At 41.3% G+C, this 20,766-nt stretch overlaps 1 protein-coding gene across 1 annotated transcript in view; it reads right to left on the reverse strand.

The window, feature by feature from the left end:
• Positions 1 to 5,099: 5,099 nt before the first annotated feature.
• ADIPOR2 (adiponectin receptor 2) overlaps positions 5,100 to 20,766 on the reverse strand; it is a 21,076-nt gene continuing 5,409 nt past the window's right edge. Inside the window, exons 2-7 of the mRNA XM_009709230.1 lie at positions 12,862 to 12,981; positions 10,808 to 10,979; positions 9,956 to 10,142; positions 8,711 to 8,898; positions 7,300 to 7,493; positions 5,100 to 5,796 (exon numbers count right to left, since the gene is read on the reverse strand). Of these exons, the coding sequence (XP_009707532.1) occupies positions 5,665 to 5,796; positions 7,300 to 7,493; positions 8,711 to 8,898; positions 9,956 to 10,142; positions 10,808 to 10,979; positions 12,862 to 12,981 (993 nt within the window). The 3' untranslated portion in view covers positions 5,100 to 5,664. The remainder of the gene's footprint in view (positions 5,797 to 7,299; positions 7,494 to 8,710; positions 8,899 to 9,955; positions 10,143 to 10,807; positions 10,980 to 12,861; positions 12,982 to 20,766) is intronic.

The following is a 20,766-nucleotide window of genomic DNA, read 5'->3' on the forward strand; positions in this document are numbered from 1 at the left end:
GAGCGGCTCTGGCTGCTGGCCGGCCCCGCAGCCTGGCCTCGGCTGCAGAGAACAACTTCTTCAAGTTGAGGGGAGCTCAGCTCCAGCCAGCACTAAGGCAAACCTGAAACCATATGCACAGGTTCGGCATGGTTAGAGATGAAAATAAAAGACAGCTACTGGAGCTGGTTTGGGTGTCATTTGCCTCCGTTAGGGAAACACATCGTTGCTCTGGGAACCCAGCCAGGCCCATGATTTTCCTATCTCATTTACGACTAGACCAGTTCGGTTTTTATGCCAACTGTGAAGAGCCTCTGTGCCCAGTTGTACCGCTATAGAGATGAAGCTGCTAATAAGTGAGATCATCATGAATCTCCAGTGCAAACACCTCCCAGCTCCAAAACAGTAATAGCTCTGTTGTTCAAACGTGAATTTTAACAGAGGAGAGTAGGGCAGAGGTGAAGCTCCTGGAAATGCCAGAAATAAGAGCGAGCCAGCAAACTATCCCCTTGCACATACACACAGGAGTGCTAGGCTCGCATCCCACCATCCCTCCCCAAGGAGCCTACCTTCCTGATGGTGAGCAAGGAGCCAGTCACACTGCAGTCCTCTCGCAGCAGCTGAACCACAGCACTGCCCAGGTGATGCTGGTCAGAGGGTTTCCCACTGTGATTTTCCTACGTTGCTCATCAATAGCTGAAGATGATGAGGCGCAATGCGCTCGATGTTGCCATGAGCTTGAGGCTGGTGTTCCTTCTTCATAAAGAGGAACATGGACCTAGGAATTAACACACATCCTCTCCAAGGAGCTGATCTTTCTAGGGAACTTCGTGCAAAGCACATCAGTGCTCAGCACCCCTGGAAATCAGCCTGGAAAATTTCAGCTTGGGCACTCCAGACAAATATAGAAGCATGGATGAGCAGGAGAGTTTGGTTCAAACAAATTCCTTGATGCCACACAGGAGGCAAGGGGGAAAAAAAGAAAGGGAAAAAAAGAACTCTGTTTTGCAGGGAAGCCTCTAACAGCTTCTACTAAACCAAACTCAGCTCCTCCATCCTAATGATGCACTTTATTTATTTCCAGCTCCTTAAAAAGTTAGGCAATGGTCTTAGACATTCACCTTGATTGCAGCGCTTTAATCCATACTCAGGATAAGTTCACCCTTTGCAATGAATGAAGCAAGTGATTCTTGGGAGAGAGCAAAGCACGGCCACAACTACATGCAGAAGAGGCAGGACATACAATCTTAGCCTGCCCAGACAACTTTTAAGTATCACTCTGCTTTCTGAAAACAGAATAAACCCCATTCATATTCAAATATGCCAGCTTCTTTTAGTGCAATTTGTTTGTAATCTGATGCACATGTTCTCCACGCTCCTTTAATTTGCTTTGCATGTAAAAAAAAAATCCATCCTGAAGCTGTTACAACTTACTTACTGGATCTGGCTCTTACCAGTCACTGCAAAACATGTATCTTGAGTCAAGTAACTGATGAACAGCGCAGCTGTAGGTGCCCAGACTCAGTGTGAGCCAACACAAGAGGAGGATTAGGCATATCTTGCTCAGACAGTTCACAGATGTTTGCTGACAGGTGAGGAACAGCAATAAAGGAGCAGAAGGCCCCACTCCAGGCACATGGCTGTTCTGGTCAGCACCAGCCCCACTCCCTCCCCAGCCAAACCCCACTTCTTCCCACCCCTGCCAGCCCCTAAGCCTGCATACCAGGAGACAACAATAAATCCCTTACAGAGGTACACGCTGGGAGGCATTTCCTCTACACCAGGAATTTGAGTCCAGGCCTTCTGAATGTCTCTTCTCAACCTCAACTCACCTAAAAAATTTGCCCACAACAACCAAGGTCTCCCAACACCCACCCTCTTTCCCCCCCAGCTCTTGTTCTTCACACCCTCAGTCTCTCCTGCCCATTTTTCTCCTTGTAAGCTCTCACACCCCCGTGCTTCATCTTTGGCTTTCCAATACTGTCCACAAATCACAGTTTCTGCTCCTTCCACCACACTCCACCCAGTTTGACTCCTTGGCCAGCTTGTTCCTCTCCCTTGTCTGGCTGTTACCCTCTGGCACCCAACCTGCAGCGGCAAGAGAAAGCCCTTTTAAACCTTGGAGCAAGTAAGCGGACAGTACACATGCAGTCTGCTCTAAAATCTGCAAGACCAGGAACTGGAAAACTGAGCCACTGAAAATTAGTGTCTCTAAACATGCAAAAATAGGTAACCTTTGAAATCATAGCTAGGCTATGTTCAGATGGAGGCCTGATGGATGGAGAGAGAGACCTGACAAAGGCTAGCCAGCCCCAAGACCACCCTGCAGCTTTATGCTCTCACTCTACAGCATGGCTGCAGCTAAGCTTTCTGAAACAAAAGACGAAACTTAGCAGCAACACCCATCCCACTTTGTCCTCAAGTCACTTTTAAAATATGCCAGAGGTCAAAAACAAGCAGACAGGAGACAGGATACATGTTGTCCCAGGCTTTTCATTGTCTGCAAGTTCAGAATAATTGTGTATCAGGGAAATTCTTATGACAGCAACTTCACAAAGCGGCAGCGCCAGACATACCTAACATCACCTCCTTCCCTCACATCACTGTCAGCCCCGTACTACAACTGGCAACTCTGTTGAGCACTGAATAAAAGTCTAGACTTTGGAAAAGCAAATTTCCCTCAAGATTACCGCTGTAACTAAGAGGCAGCACAATCCATGGACACCTTTGTCTGCTGTGATATTTAAACGCACTAGACAGTACTGAGATCTTATGGCAAGGCCAGGCACATACCTGATGTGTATTATAGGCATCAAGAGGATGCCACATAGCAGAACTAATGTTTCAATTGCACAAACTCTCCCACCCACTGGCCTTTTCTCAAGGAGGCATACAGCAAGCATTGGTTCAACTGTACGTAAACAAGCCTTTAAGCATCAGTTTGGTTTCTGCACCAGCAGAAGTCTTTTACCTACAAAGTGTTGTCTGTAAGCATTGGGAATGAAGAAAGCAAGAGCGACACTTCCAAGCTTCACACACAGCATGGAAAGACCCAAACTAGACAATAATCCATTTGGTTCTTTTATTAGCAGAAGTTAAGAATACAGCAAGTAATAAGATCCCATCTTATTATGGAACCATCACCAGAGTCCCCAACCATCAAAACCCCAGAATGTGCTTCATTGCTTCCAACAGTAAGCAATTTTTAAAAAGAAATATACTGAACAAGGCCACTATTTAATGGGGAAGGAAAGAAGCTGTAGGTCCTAACTATTCTATGGCAATAACCTGCACACAGAGCAAGCAAGCCTCTGACTGCTGAGAGTAAGGCATTCAGGTGCCAACCTGGGAAGAGTTCTCAGCAAGAGCTACAGAAAAGTGCACAGCTAGGTTGTTTTTATTGGAACACACAAACTTCTTGAATGGAGAGACTGGGTTAAGAATAGCAGGTGGAGTACTGTGTTTTTATAATAGTTCTGTGCTGTGTAGGACCAGGTTACAATCACCCTTCAAGGAGTGAACGTGGGATGATCCAAGATGGAGACTGCCACTTCTGCTGGTATGGTTACAGAGGTATCCCAGAGCGCCTTACAGACAACTCCGATTTGGATATGTACCACGCTCTTCTCAGACACCAGTATACTTCCTGCCAGGCAACTCTACATCTTTGTCCAGGATGCCAGTGCTTATCAGCCCTTACATCCAAGTTAATACTGCTCTTTATTTCATTTTAGTACCACACAGACCTGTGATAAACTTCTGGCCCTACAGGCATCCAGTGTAGTGATCCTACTGAGAACACATCCCTCTAATCCGCAGACTACTGCGGCACCTCTTTCTGCAGCTGACCTTGCTCTCAGAGGCTTTACAAAGACTCCGGTCAAGGGTTGAAGCCTTAATATCCAGTCAACTTTAGGAAGGCATTCTGCTTCCATTTGCCTCCATCAGGCAAAGTAACTTCCCAAAACACACTCCGTGATATCCAGGGTATAGGAAGATCTTTGCAATCCACATTTTTCTCTTGAAGGATGAAAATTCAAAGTTGCAGGAGTCTCTAAAAAAAACCCCAAAACTCACCCACAACAAAAAACCCACCCTTTACCTACCTTCCTTGTGAAATACAGCATTTAATGAGCTGTTTAACTCATCTGAGAGAGAGGTAATTGCTCCGAATTTCCAACCAAACACTCCAAGCAATACCTGTGCCATAACAAACAAAACGTTCAAGTTTCATCTTATGACTCCAAAGACTCTCTTTCAGTCTGGCTTCTGACTGGGCTCCAAAGATCAAGCTACATCAATTACACAAGAGAAGGGTATATGCTTCCCCTTATATAGGAGGTGTGTCTGCTCCACAGCAATCCAACTGAACTCTTAGTTTTAGGTTTAAGAAATACCAGCAGTCCCATTGCTAAAGCACAGATGGGAAGCAGACCTAAGGAAAAATAAAATGGAACTGCATTGGGCTGATCGTGGATTTTTCCTCTAAAAAAGAAAAACCTGCAAACTCCCTTGGCATATGGAGCCTGACACATGAGAAGGTAATGTGCTTGAGGTCTGCAGTAACTGTTAACTCCAAGTTCTGGAGCACACAGCTTCTTCTTTCCAGTCCATCTTAACCCCACCTCTGTTTCCCCTTCACATGCACAACTATCTTTTGACAAGTGTATTACCATCATTTGTTCTAGACAAAACAGAGCAGGCCCACAAATGGCAACCACCTACTCAATGGGGGCCTTTGGGTATAGGCAGGCACTGATGGAGTTGGACTGTTTGCCATTTCATGTGCAGTCATCCCACCACACTCCAATTCATATGATGAGAACCAAAACAACTAACTGTAAGATCCACTATCCAAAACTATACAGGCCACACAAGCTTGGAAGGCAGCTGTCCCACACGCTTAGGCAGGGCGCAGATGTATCTTTCGAGTTACTTGAGTAAATAAACTTGCTAACACTGTGACCTGGATGACAACATGATTAATCCAGCCTCCACAACCCTTGCGTACATGTACTGAACCTACTCCAAGTGCTGGCCAGGACCCCACATTGCCCAGGGCATGCTGGCCACCAGGAAAATCTGCAGGGCCAACATGCTTCACTCCTGGGAATTTTACCTGGTCCTCCTGCAATCATTTATTTTGTGCAAAATTGAAACAGTGTGTGGTACTTGCATGTTGCATTCTTTACAAAAACCCTTTTCCCCCCACCCATTGTTTAAAACATTTATATAAATTTTATTTAAACAGAAAGTTAGAAATCTTATTTACAATTTGTTTTTCTCCCAAAAGAGCATCTAAAGTCAACTCCCAAACCCTCCAAGAGGATATAAATTTAACCTTGATTTTTTTTTTCTTAAAAAAAAAAGGAAACCGCTAAGCTATCCCTCCCCAATTCTACAAATAAATATGGCATTGAACAGAAGCCGATTTGGAAAGGGTCCTCTGTAGCTCAATCTGTAGATCCCAAGAATAAATTAGGGTTTCAGAATTTCCTGGTCTTCAAATTGATTCATTCCATTGCTTGAGGTATAGAATTTATCTTGGTTAGTCAGAATCCCCATGAAGCTCCATGCTCCATCAGCTGAAACATGTGTTCTTCTAGGTATTCATCTTGCTAGCCTGTATGCTTCAACCGCGCTTGCGGTACGGTTTTGGTTACGATCTTGGGCTGAAGGCTGGTTTTACTGCATCCCATCTTCCTCTGTGCAACCACCTCCAACTGTGAAACGGAACTCCTGGAGGTTCGAAACCCCATGGAAATGCACGAAAGCGCCAGCCACTACAAAGACGTGAAACAGCTGATGGGAGTGGAACTGCAGAGAAGAAAACACTTCTGTTCAGCCGGGGTACTTTGGGTTCTAGTGCTACCCTGTCTCCAAAAATGCCACACATTCAGCTGAAGTACACAGTAACACGTAGCAGTACCTCAAACCACAAGCTGCAAAGTTCTCAAAGTTGTGTATTAAAGCCCATTCCTCTCCTATTATTAGCAAGATAATCACATTCTCCACACACACACACTCCCCCTCTCCTTCACAGTCATCTTAACCAGCTGGTCAATCAACAAATATGCTACAGAAATGCTATAGTGCATCTCTGCAAAAGGACACGGACAATTTCAGAGCTTTGGGCAAAACGCTTAAGGAGGACACTTTTAAAATCAGTTCCTCCACAACGCACACTGGTGGTTTATTAAGAAAAAGGGCTATCTCATAAAGCTAACAGGTACAAACTCCACTCTGGTCACAGGCATCAGTTTCACCAAGTGGATTTTGAATGTTGTTATTTTATTTCTCTGCCACAGAGAAAAAAAAAATGGTATTATATTAAACCCTAGAAACAACCAGATGGTCTGAATGAATGCCCAGGATGCTATTGATTATAGTACAGCAGAATGAAAACCATGAGGGAACTACATGACAAAGCATGCCCTTGTTTGAGAGAAGCCATACTGATATGGATAATGGTCTTGAAAAATTTCTACAAATGTGTATTTGCAGGCTCCACGGGAAGCTTGGAAAAGAGCTGGTGGTACACCAGTGCTTTTGGAGCCTAGCTCACTATCCTAACAAGTCTTTGGCCATTTAAACAAACCTAGCAAACCAGTGCTGTGCAAAGGCCACGCAAACCACCCAGGTCTCATTCTCACTTCTAGTCTTCTTTAGGGGCCTTAAACTATCCTAGTTGAAGTACAGTGGCCTTCCAAATGTCCACTCCTCTCTCATCTCTACTCTTGCACCACCTGATTTCTTTCTTTACATGTTCCCCACATATTTCCCCTTTGCAGTCTTCATGGTCCTTGCCCTCACACCAAGTTTCCCCCACCCACACTCTTGCTCACCCCACTTTCCCTTCTTCTGGGCCAGAGATCCTTCCAAAGTCTACCATCTCTATCCAGCATTTTCACTGGCTGCACAAGATGAGGACCCAGACGTGGTGAAGATCCCAGAGAACACACTGAACATCAGAGAAATTAACATGCACTATTCTGCACAGAAGCAAGGTAAGGTGTGTGTTTGCACACACAAAAAGGTTCACGAAGTTGCTTACCCATCTATTCAAGCTATCTAGTACATGTGCTGGCGTGAATTTGCACACCAGCTGTTACCTCAGACCAGCCAGTTTGTGATAACTCAGCAAGAAAGGCACCAGGTAAGCTGGGCTCAGAGAGCCCACAGTTGTTCGACCCCTTAAGACTTGTGCTTCTGGTGCAACAGTTTGATACTTGCAATAAGAAAACTGACACAACATCCTCCAGCCTCAAGGGGAACCAGCTTTCATGATGATCTCCTCATCCAGTCATTCTGTAGACTCACCCAGATGTCACACTTGCCAGGGAAGAATCTCTCCGGGATGCGGGCAGCATATAGTGCAGCACCAGTGATGTACAGGCATGCCATGAGTGCCAGCCAGCCTATCTGCCCCATTGTGGCTGCTTTCAGGAGCCCCTCAGAGATGACAAAGTGCAGGGTGGGAATAACCCCACTAAGACCCAGACCTAGAAATACTCCTGGGAGGTAAAGAAAACGTGGGAGAGTCAGGTTTGAACACAGTAGTGGAGACAATGAAAACACAAAAAGTATGGAAGGAAAACTTGGTATTTGCCAAAGCAGCAAAAAGGTGACAACTCTTGAAGCTGGAGGTCCCCAAAAGAGCTTTATTGGAAAGGAAGTTAAAGAATGCACAGATTTCCTTCATATACCAGAAGGTACTTAGTTATATGTTCCAGCAGATACTGAAATATTTCATTTACTGATTGCATCTGCCAGCTTTAATGTACATTAAGCCAGTTACACATCTTGGGCTGTAGAGGGCACTGAGGCTACATGAACTGTGTCTCACTTGACAATAATCTCTCAAGAGCAAGACAAAGAGAGACAACAAAGATATTATTTATCATATACTGTACAAGTAGCCCTAGGAAACAGAAAAGTAGTATCTGTGACTCATCTGATCTGCCATATACGAGAATATAGTTTATTCCTTTAGATTTCAGCAGCAAATACAGAAATCTTGTTAAAAAAGTGTGCATGAGGGAAATAATCATGTCCCATCCACAGATTTTGTTTGGAAGGCTGAATTCTCTGAAGGTACACCCATAGCTTGTCCAGGAAATCTAGATTTACTGTAGACAGCATATGCAGGTTAAGTAACAAGAAATGTTACTACTCAACCCGGCTGTGTGCACATTCCATAGCTGCCCCTTAAAGCTTTCTCTTTCTTCCTACCTCAGAATGTGAAACCAAATCTGGTTTTGTTCTTTTGATCATGTGAAGAGAAGAACTAGGCCCTTTGTCTTAAATATGTATTTTATCTAGGCAAATCATTCAGATTAATTCAATCATTTAATGATTTGCTGGCATCTGAGCCTGGTATTACAAAAACAAGCCAAACCGTAGAAGTACACATACACACACCAAGCAGTCAGTCATTTTTTTGAGAGCAAAGTTGCTAGATATAGCTAGAAATACTTTGCACTACCTTCCCTACTGCATGTGTTACTGTCCATTTCAGGAATGCACTTCCAGGACTTGCACCAGCCCATATCTGTGCATTCAGCTGGCTACAACAAATGCTGAAAGAAAACCCATCAAGCTGCCAATTGAAGAGTATTAGCTCTCTATAAAATTAAGCTCTCTTAAGTCTTCCCAAGGCGTTTTTTCCAAGTGGCAAGTAGGAAGGAGGAAAAGGCAGTCAAGAGGCAAAACAGTTAATTTCAGGTCTTACCTGCCCTTACACCCCGGTATTCAGGGGTTGCAAACATGTCCCATTGTGAGACAATTATGGCTGCGATGCCCAGGACGCAAATCACAATCAAGTAGATGAAGCAAGGCTGAGGGTTGCAATAGAAGGAGTAGTACAGCCATGGTACAAAGCTGCCCATTATGAGAAGTGCAATGCCAGAATAATCCAGCCTAGAGGAGACAAAAATCAGTTCGATAAGAAACGTGAACCTTCCAAAGTCCTCATACCAACACTCTCTTCTTTAGTACACTGACTGTCTACTTCTCACTGCAGAATGAAGTTACTCGCACGTTGCAACTTACTTCCTGATGGCAACTCTTCCACCAATGCCCTCCTACCGTAATGGATTACCTTGATAGACAGCTAGTAAGGCCATTTTTGGACAGTCATCAGCAATACATACAGCCACCTTTAAACCAAAGCTTTTCGAGGAAAACTCAGATTTAAGCTTCGGATGAGGAAAAAAGCAGCACAAGAGTCCTCGGAACACAAAAAAGGGCACACAGTATGTTGTGACAGCACAGCCAACACAAACACAACAAGTATGACTCAGGCATCAGCTTAAGTGACTACTGGGGAATAATGTCACAATTTTTCAACCATGCTGTTTTTCTGTACACCAGTGAAGAAAAGTAATTCCTACAGCCATTGCTTTTTACCACACTCTGACAAAACGCTCCTACAAAAGATGGAGGTAATTTTTCAGTGGAGATTTTAATTGCTGGGTTACTTTAGAGGTGGTCTTGCAGATTACACAATCCTAGGTTCAGTAATCTTAGGAAATATGAGACATTTAGCAGACAGCCAAAAAAGACCGCGTAGTAAAACCAAAAGACCAAGACATCTTCATACACACTGTGGAGCTGTCTTACGTAAGTTTAAGATTTATAGTTACTCAGAATAGTTGAAATGACAAGAAGTGACAGTTGCATAAAAAATTTGAAGTCCTGCAACTAAGCTTTAGGTATATTACAGCAGCAAGATGCACGCATATGCCTGCCAAACAGCAGAAAATGAAGGAGTTTTAAGACTAAAACAACATCACAAAACCTCATGCTGAAACAAACAATAATTAGAAGAAGCTGCATTGAATCTCTGCTCAACTCTGTTCCAAAGTACATGCAGTCATGCAATGAAAAACTCGTACACTGGGGCTCCAGGCATAAATCCCAACCCTGTTTTCCCACCTGTTTCCTACTTGGCCTGCTCTATCCTCTAGACACTTACTTGGAGAAGAGCCGGGAAACACCTTCTGAGTGGCAATAAACTGTGTGGAAGAGCCATGAGAAGGAGAGGCAGAGTATGGCTCCCAAGAAGAACAATCCAACAACCACCTTCTCCTGCACAGGTGCTACAAAGGACATGTTTGGCCGGAACATGTAGAAGATTCCCAGACAAAGAAAGAATACACATCCTGAAAAACGGTAAGGTAGAAAGGTGTCAAGTTCATGCATACTGAAAGCTTTTCTTTCTAAAAGCATGACTTTAATGTACAGAAGCACTAAACATAGGAGCTGCATGACAACCAGCAGCACACATGCAGACTAAAGTACTGCCCTACTTCAGTTATGCATTCCAACCACACTTCTGTCTCAGACTGATGTAATATAGACTTGCATGGACTCTGTATTTTCACTTTTTTTGCAAGATGACTGACCAGTTGGACATTCTAGAACAATAAAAGTCTGTTGCAAAACAAAAAGAGAAGGGCATAGTTCAAAGAAACCCTTTCCCTTCAAGGCTCCTTGCAAGTTGAAAACATTCATACAAGCTGCAACTTAAGTGCGTTCCTGTGGCAAGAAATGTGATCTCAATTAACACCCATTTAGAAAAAAAAAAAAGAAAGCAGTAATTTATGAACAATCAGGAAATTTTTTATTCATTTATTTGTATTGAATGCCATAATTAAGGAAGTCCCATCCAGCCCTGGTTGGATAAACACAGGAGAGGGATACCAACGTGTTAATTTAACAGGTTAACAGTGGAATAATAATGCTCACCACCTCACATCCCTTTCTATCTTACTCTCAAAGAAAGAGAGCAATGAAGCCAATTAGCATTAGAGCAAGCTGAAAATACCTAGAAGATGTGTCCAGATGTTACCAGTCTCTGTATGTATTCTGAAAATACTCTTGAAACAAGCCCGGAATGAAGGCATGGGTGGTCTGTGTCCATGCAATAGGTAGTCATTGTCTTTTAGCCAGTCAGGCAGAACATCATGGGGAATGACTCTCCATCGGCCCTCCCATACCTAGAAGTTAGAAGATTTTAGTTAAATGCAGGGAATTGAGTTCCACTGACATATGGCAAAAGTCAGAAAACCCATACTAGTAGACTAACTCTAACACTTTTATGAGTACAGTACACAGAAAAGGGTTGATGGGACATCTCTGGGTAAAAAGCTTTACACTTGAAATATAATGCTTAAGTCACTGTCCCTTATTCAAAACAGTATAATTATGAAGTTGAACTGTACCATCAGAGAAAGAAATACTTCAGCATTTCATTGAACAGGAAGGGAAAGTATTTAATTCATTTCCATGTTCTGTTATTTTCATAGATCATCCTTTCCACTTAACTGAAGAAGCCTATATCTAGTTTTCTCCAAGAAATAAATAAAGTAAAAGCCTGTTCTTCCAACCACAAGCCAATCTGACTATGTATCTGCTAGCATTAGCGGCAGTCCAGCAAAAAAAATCTACCCATCAGCACTAATATGGGCCAGAAAGCATGAAGTGGCAAGAGTCCAGTGAGAAGTGTCCAATCCCTTGTCCAGGTTGGAAAAAAAGTGCTCCCACACTCCCAAAACAAACTGTGACAGATCAGTTAAGGCAACAGATCCATGAGTCAATTCCATCAGATTTCTTCTTTAAAGGGAGAGTAAGCATATGTGCACACATCTATTCTTGCAGGTGGCTCCAAATGAAAAAAGTGTGCACAGGTGTTCTTAGCGCTGCTTTAGTAACATAAGATACATGGAGTCTTCAGTTTGGCATCGGAAGCAGCACTGCCAAGCAGAGGGATATCAGGGAATTGCTTTATGTACCGGGGTTGTTTCTGCAGTGTTCGTTGGATTTTTCGTCTGGCTAGAAATACAGGAGCGAGCCTGAAGAATCCTGAAACACTAAGTTTAAAAAGCTACATTCTTATTTCAGTTTCAACAACAAGAGCCCAGAGTTTTTAAATCAATTCTCCACACTCCCTCATGGAAGCAAGACAAAATCAATCAGAATAACCAACCCAGTTAAAGACTGGGTTCTTAAATATATTAAAAAAGAAAATAACTGGTTTACTTCATGAACCAAAAACTTGAAGTAGGAACAGCAGGAGGGAATTAATTTTACACAATCCACCCTACAGAACATCTAAAAAAGGGGAAAAGATGCATTCTAAAAAAAAGGCCAAACAAAACAATCCCTACGCAAAAGGAGATCAAGTAACTAAGGTCCCCTCTGTAAAAACATCAAAGAATAGTTAAAAAAAAAACCAGCATGAACAACCGTATAAAGGGGCAGCCCTCCTTTCACCAAGGAAGAAGGGCCAGACTGATACGGCCCCATGGCTCTAAAAAGTAGCAAGAATTGAGCCAAGGTCAGCAATTACAAAATTTACAATGGACTTAAATATACAATATTTATAAACTATTATTTAACTAATATTTTTAATTATACAATATTAAATATAGTTTTAATACAGCGTTGTTTTCTTTTTAAGTAAGGGATAAAGCTTATTCTTCAACAAATGCAAACAGTGCTGGAAAAGCTAAATATTCACAAGTTTGAAGAAATGTGGAAAAAATGGCCTTGTAAGTGTAAGTGCCTTGAACCAGAAGGCTTTTATTCTGCTTTGCACTCACAGGTGTTTCTCAAAAGAGACTCCTCAGTTGCATGATCAGCTTTAAAGTCTCATTTATAATCCCTGTTGTTCCATGCTTTACAATTTATTCATTTATGGCCAACTGAGATGCTGAGAAGCTGTAGTGTTACTAGCTATAATGAGAGATGCCCATTCAGGAATGGTGTGCACCTGCTCTCCCTCACATTAGTAGCACAGTTGTGCTGCAGGTATAGTCTGTTGTCCACTGGAGCTTCCTAAAAAAGGAAGCTACTTCAGAAGTTTTCACATGCCCTTACCTTACACACAAATTCTTCCATTCTCTCCATAGCATGGTGGGCTTGTAGAAGAGGTGACATACCCATAAACCCTTCGTCTTCTTGAGGTGACTCATCATTGTGTTTATAATCCTCAGAACACTGGGGAGGGAAAAAAAAAAAAAATAGAGAAAACGCTTTGTAGAAAGATGAACAGAGAAAGGTGATGTTTTCCATATGAAACTATGATTTGAGGTCTTGGCAAATAAAGAAGTCTTCCGTCCTTGTACAGCACTGAGGAAGGAATTCAAAAGAACCAGAAAAAAATTATTACATCCTTATGTATCTGAGAACAACTTAGATGTCTAATCCATTTTGCACATGTTTTTACCAGGTTTGGAAGAAAGTAGTGTTCTTCTCTAAGTTATGCTTCATTAAAGCCCAGATATGAAGTCTGAGGTTTGCAGCCTACCCATCTCTAGGGAAGGATTACTTCCTATTTTATGTTTCAATGTCACTACACCTGCCTTAATGCCCCTATAACCTATCTGGCATTTTAGGATCGTAAAAGGCAAGCCAAGGAGAGGAACCCATTTACCTTGTTATAAATGCTTCACCTCAATTTTTAGTTCAAACTTGAAGATCTATTCTGTAACTGACACTTCTGTTCAGCTCATAATCCAGTGATGGACATTTAATCATTTGTTTGACTTTCAAGGTATTTCAGAAACTAGTATGAAACCTTTGCCAGCTAGACAAAGACAAGGTATCAAAGAAAAGCAGTAACAGACATCAGAGTTTTAAGCAAAATTCAAATAAAGAGAAACATCCATATCCCCAAGGTGTACCAGGAGAATTATGAAAAAAAACCACTGAGCCTGGATATTCAGCTGGTACATATCACTATAGTAACTTTGTAGGAACGAGATTTGGTAGTTTTCTACCCTATGTTGACTTATCACATCACCTACACATTATGATGCACTGTAGCTTTCCATTTAGGAAAAAAACTAGGGGCCCACAAAAGTTCTGCATTCCTGTTTGTTTACTACAATGCCCATGGCCCATCAGAGACGCCATTCAACGGTTCAGTTTCCAAGGTGAACAAGTGTGAGAAAGCTAGAAGAGAGAGAATGAACCTTTTGTACCCTTCAGGCTTGATGCAGAAAGCTGCCATGCACCTCCAAAAAAGCTCCACAATCTGTATGGAGACTGGCCTCCTCCATTTTACAAGCCACAACACTTTTTCTCCCTCCTACTCCCACATGAAGGTTAACAACTTTAAAATCAGGTTTACTTATCAATAATGCATCCAAAGTGACTGAGAATCTAGTAATGTTCAAGTTAATGGCCTGAACTTTGAGTCAGAGATCAGATCTGGCTGTGCATTTATCCCATATTACAGCGCTCTCATTAGAGTAAGGCTTTATTAACTATTTCTGTCAACAAGTTAACTGAGCAAGCTGCTTAAAACTTTCATTTTTTATTAAGTAAAAGGAGACTTTTTCCAACCTACAGTGAGCTATCTAGATTCCTCAATATCTTTGGTTTTTGAGAGAGAGAAATGACATGCTAATACTTGCTTTTGTACCCGAGGCTTGCCATAGCCACTGAAGCTTCATGTTTTGAAGAGGTCCCCCCACCTCATAGTTCTTGACCCAATTTTGCTTATCCAGAACACAGATCTCTGCTATGTAATACATAGTATACCACCTTCGCATTTTATGTATGACCTCACATTTGTCCACACTAGGTCAATGCAATTGACTAAATGAATCTTTGTGCGTAATCCATGTCCCTTGTACTGGCTGTTCGCCTTGATTTATCATTGCGGTCAACACCTCCTCTGAGCAAGTCTGGGCAATGATTTCACATTTTATAGCAGATGATTGATATAAATATTGATCAGCTCTAGCCAGATCCTACAGCAGTGTAAGACAGTACTAAATACACTCTCACTGCCTAGATTATCCCATTAATTCTATTAAGAAAGGCATCAGGAACATCGAGATGTAAATAGGTTTAATGTCTTTCTGAAATAGGCACACGTCCTGTTGGACCAGAAAGCGTATTAATGAAAAACAAATTTTGTTTCATTCTGACTCAACAACATTCAATGACATTATGTCCCACACCGCCAATTTTACTGGCTTTTTCTACTAATGGATCTCTCTGCTTAGGACTCTCAGTTTTCAATATTATAAATAATTAACTCAAGGTCATAGAAACATAGAATAGTTTGGGTTGGAAGGGACCTTTAAAGATCATCTAGTCCAAGCCCACCGTGGGGGTCTGGATAAGATACGATAGTCTGCACAATCTTACAAATCAAAGAAATCTCCTGTTTCCAAGAACACAACTTACAAAAAAGCAAGGCTAGTGTTTAAGTTCCAATGTACTTGATACAAGTAGTACTGCTATGCCTTTTAGGTACCCTAGAATTCCCTCCCCCAGGACCACACAATGTCCAGCTGGAATGAGCTGAACAAGTTAGTAATCCTCAATTTACAGAACTGGGTGGACTGAAGGAAAAAAGGTCCCTTACGGAATCAAAGCCTGTATTCATTGCAGTCTGCGCAGTGACTCAAAGCCAAAAAATGTTCATTTCCCCCTCTTCACATACTCCCATTTCTAGAATGATGGGAAGGTTTAAATTTGAACAGACTGTAAGGCTTGAAGAGCACAGCTATTTATGAACTAGTCCAAAATCTTTGCATTTTGGCAATGTGCCTACAAACAAATCATTACTGAGCTTCTTTTAGTGATAAAAAGAATTTGTATCATATACACAGTCCAGATTGCTGCCAGAAAATGGAATTGATTTTACTATCTCCTTCCTGCCATTAAACCGCAAAATTAGCATTCAAGAGGAAAAAAAAAACTAAAGCTCAGCTGCTTAGTCTTTTGCTAAGGAGGCAAAATGAGGTCCATTCTGGAATGTCCATTCTCTCTCAACTCCTTCCCATCACGTCCCATTAGAAAGAACAGCAAACTGTGCTTCTTGGAAGTTGGAAATCTATAGCTGGAGTGCAACACCAATGCCAGTTTTCATCTGGAAATCTGAGGGAGTCTATTGACCTTCAACTCTTCAGACAATGACTGAAAGGAAAAAATGCTGCTTTCCTGTTCACAAGGCATACTGTTGTAAAATTTCCCCTGTGGCTTTGTATCTTAGGACTCCCATATTCTCTCTTCTTTGGCTGATCATATCAGAAATTCAAGAATAATTCTAGAACACAACAACATAAGCAAGCATACGCTTTAGGACTCGTTTTCAACTATTTCTAAGTTCTGCCCACAGAATCACATTTTAAAATGGGGAACACATTGGGTAAATAATCTCACTTGCCTAAAACCATGCAAGAAGTGAGAGCCCAGAACAAGACTCTGATATTCCCACTTTTAATGAGGTACAGTATATCCTGAATCAAGTGCTTCCAGAATAATTTTTGCCTTTGTACTTTCTAGATCATTAGCCAAAAGGATTTTCACCAGGCTAATGTCTTAGATGTTCTTTTATGCCATCTAATTTACTCAATTTCTTTTAAAAGCAGTCCCAAATATTGACTAATAATTCTGTGAAGTCTTCAGAGCATTTTACAGTATCTTTAAGTAAAAACCCTCATCACTTGTAACAAGCAAACTTGTTGCAATCATTAGCTGTCATTCTTCTGCTGCACATATGCAGCAATGCGTAAAATCAGTCTTTCACAGAAATCAGAAATCATAGTTGCTGTACACTTACACTGTAGAGGGTCAGGACACTTATTTCTATGGAAATGCCAAACAATCCTTCCAATTTTCATCCTACCCTCTTTGCATAGAGTGTTAAAGATACCAACAAACATAGTACAGATACCTAATGAGATGGAAATTATAAAACAGAACTATAAATGCATCCTGAGTCGAATAATAGTACCAGAGAATAAACTACAGCTGAAGGACAAGTGACAATGGCTGGAAGAAAATAGTTTTACCAGTTTATCCATATTCACTTCATTTTGGGAAGTTTTCCAGATTCTTTTGGGATAACAATGATAGATAAAAGGTAAAATAAAGAGGTAGAAATCAGACTTAATCATACCACTTTGTACAGCATTCCAGGTAGCACACTTCCAGGGACAGATCGTCTTCTAAGCATGAATTTCAGAGTGTGCTTTGGTAGTAACAGAAATGGTTTAATGCCAAAACCAAGACTTGGAGCAACAGAGCAAACAAGAGCAAGAAACTTAACAGCCTAATTGCACAGCCCATCATTAAATAAGTTTATTTTAACATTAAAATCTCACTCTTCTATAGCAATGGCATAAAAGTTTAAAAAAGTTTACATTTAGTACGAGAATTTGTTGCCTGAATACAGTCCAAAAAAAAAAATCAGATCACATAGCCAAAGACTCTGCTACGGAGAAAACTGCAGTAAAATCTGCTCTAGTAAATGTAATATACGTCTGTTGTCTACTGCAACAGCTTATCCTTCTCACATACATTAACACCGTTTATACTATCACTCTCAAATCTGTTATCAGATACACTGTTTATTAATGTCCTTACTATGGAAAAGCCTGTCAGAAGTCAATTCACCATTGTAGAAAAAGATTCTACAAACTGTTTTCCCAGTTTTCAGAAAGTTGTGTTCTCTGGATTTCAAGTGGTAAAAGTGTAGTTTCTTGAAGTCTGTAGTTTCTTGATGTCAGTTTAAGGATTTCTAGAAAAATTGAGAGTTTGTACATGACTACTACTTGCACAGGTGACAAGCAAGCTCTTGTTCACCACTTCAGAATGCAAGTTTGCTAGAAAACTTCAATCTGTGTTCATGAGAGTGTGCAAACTGAAACATAAATCAGACTTGAACGAAGCCATCTAGGAAGCTTACTCTGTCAAAAGTGGTCCTCCTGTCCCTCACCCCATCTTCCTTTACGTTGCTTCTGGCATCCCTCTGATCCCTGGGTTGATTAGCTAATCCAATACTAATCTGGCAGAAATTACTCACATTTTTGCTAGTTAAGCTTCATATTGGGTAACAAAGTTTGTTCAGATAACCAAGGGATTTAAGGAACTCGAGTTAGTGCAACAGAAACATAGGGAGTATTGGCTCCTATTTTACTACTAAATCCACTACAGAATACTTTCTGCGGATCATGCGCAAGGCCAAGTTCCTTTACAACACATACCAGTTGGATGGAAAATGATATCCAGTCCTACTTTTGGTAGTGCTCATCAGTTAGGAAGGAGCCTAAGAATCTAGCTAGGCATGGATTAAGTTAAGTTAAACTAGTGATCACTTCAATAGGCTACTGTATTCTCAAAACTTCCAGGAGCTTTCAGGATTGCACTTTCAGAAATTTGACAGTTTTCACTGGTTGCATGTACGGTATTTGATGCAGAACCAGAAGTGCACACGTTAGCCAGTAACACTAGTAACTGCAATACAAGTCTCCTAAACCTCAGAAAGGGCAGAACTCTTCTGTGTTAGGGGTTCCCTTTTAGACAGTATCACTCAGTTACTCAAGGGCCTGACCGACTGTGCACATATCTATGTAGTATTAAGCTCTGGAGTTAATGAAGTTCCAAGTCTCAAAGCTCAACTGTTTGTGATGCCAGTTCACCATCAAGATGTCTCCAGTACCCTAAAGCTACCATCAAAGTAATTTCCAAAGCATGAGGCAGTCTGTTCTAATGTTCTTGTTGCTTCCTCTGGCTGCTGATAGATGCTCCCTCACTGTCTTCGCGATCTGTATCCTGACAGAACTCTGCCTTGATACAAACACATCATTGTAACACAGGCAAGATAGATCAGAAAAAGCAAATGTCTTGATTAACACTGAGTCATGGGATATTATATGACTCAGTACATATATACAATTGTCTTCTTAAAATGCAAGTTAGTAAACATATGTCGCTGCATTTACAATACCGCTGTTATCCCCCATATTAAACTGAAGTCACAAAGTCTAGACATGACTTGGAGTTTTTGCTCTTGTTTATCTTGATCTCATCAGATGAAAGATTAATAGTGTTTAACATGACATTCAAGTCATTTAATGTTTCTTGGGGCGGCATGCCAGATTCAGTAATTCGAGAGCATTCAGCAAAATGGCCAAGATACATTCAAGGCTACAAAATAAAAATGCTATTTTTCTAATCACAGTCCCGTAACATCCTTTTCAGCTAGTCAGATTGCTTTTTTCAGCAACACCTCTGTGCCCATTCTGTCAACTGACCTTTTATCAACCGGTCTTTTGTAAGGGGAAAGCAGCAATAGGTGGTGCCATGCCATGCCATTTCTCCTAGAGGCCCATTGCACATTTCTCAATTTCATCAGCTTATGTTCTTTGGATTTTAAGTAAGTAACTGGAAAAGCACAGCACCTTAAAACCTTCCTTGACTTCTCCCAACTCTCGCATATACCAAGTTATTCTAAAATAACAGCTTTGTCATTTAGAGTTTACATTCTCTCTTAATCTGACAGGCTTGTAAACATAGACGCACCACAGCTTCCAAGAAGTTAACTACATTCACCCTCTAAGCAGGGTGTGCAAAGCTGTTTTTGCTGTCATGGGACCAAAAAAACTCTTTCATTAGTGCTCTGTCAAAGACCCTTTCAGCCTATTGGTCAAAATGTTAAGTACTTGAAGGTTCCTGGAGTTTAGTATTTTTCCTTTGTAAGTCACCTTCTTATAAAAGCTACACTCCATTTGATACAGCACTTGGGAACAGTTTTATGCAACTGGTCAGGGGTGACTGCTTGCTGGCATTCATTAAAAACAAGCACTAAAGTTTAACATTCATTTAGCAAATAGTCCTAGGAGAAAGTCACATTTTGGCTTGAGCAACCTTGCTAATATACCCTTGTTAGATTAAACATTATTTAATAAACTCCCTCATTAAATATCTTCAGATAAAAAGGGTTTGTTGAATCTCTAAGCAGTAACAGCTACTGATTTTCTGTCAATGCCCAGTACTTGACAAGGACCAAAGACCTCGATGGCTGCATATATATGCTCATCAGTACGCTTTGGGGAAAAGCCTGCAGAAATTACTTCTACTACAGAAGATTTTCATGTGCCATTTTCTGCTCCTCTGTCATTGTTAATCCTGACAGCAGAAAAAGAAAACAAGCATGCTGGGCTTATGGAAAAAAATGCTCTGTTAAAAAAATAGACAAAGAGAGACTGAAAGTGTACTGCTGAATTTAAGATAAGAGCAGAGTCAATCAACCTACAACAGTCAGAGGAAGATGCAAGTTAACCCACCAGTACAACACTATTTTCTCTTGTATCACTGTGAAAGGCCATCACGTCCCACATTGCTGCCCAAATCAGGCAGATAAGATCTCCAGAACAAAGGCAAAAACCGTGGAATCTAACCCTTGTCCAGGGAAACAGTTGTGCCAGTGAATTATAAACAAAACCACTCCCTCCTCCTCCTAGTTTCAACAAACAGCACAGCAAGCAACGGTTACAAAACCAGCTGGCAGGCAGCAAACTCAGCAGAGTACCAACACTTCCCCTCTCAAAGAGCTCAGACTCTCCAGGCTAATAGGAGACTGTTCAATCCAGCTGCAACTTAACAAGCTATAACCTACTACAACTTTCTTGTTAATTCACATAAGAGTTTTCTGGGAGACAGGGCAGACGGAGACAAAGGACATTTCCCACATGTTACCAGCCTTCTGGGCAGAACATTGTCTAGGTCACCAGTTTCTGTCTTATCTGCAGACATTCAAGCTCTAAAAGCCTGTTAATAAACCTGGTACATCAACTGCCAGTGAAGGACGCATCAGCATCCAACCAACTCAAGCCTGTGGAGTCTGGAAACCATCTCCATAGACATATCACATGTCTTTGTACCATTTACGTGGGAATACCTGGAGATACTCTGCTCTATGTATCCAAAAGTGCTTTGCTGTACAAAAAAAAAAGGCTATTGGAAGGGAAAGAACCTAGA

Source organism: Cariama cristata, unplaced genomic scaffold, assembly GCF_000690535.1.
Source record: "Cariama cristata isolate BGI_N322 unplaced genomic scaffold, ASM69053v1 scaffold43281, whole genome shotgun sequence".
Taxonomy (NCBI): Eukaryota; Metazoa; Chordata; class Aves; order Cariamiformes; family Cariamidae; genus Cariama; species Cariama cristata.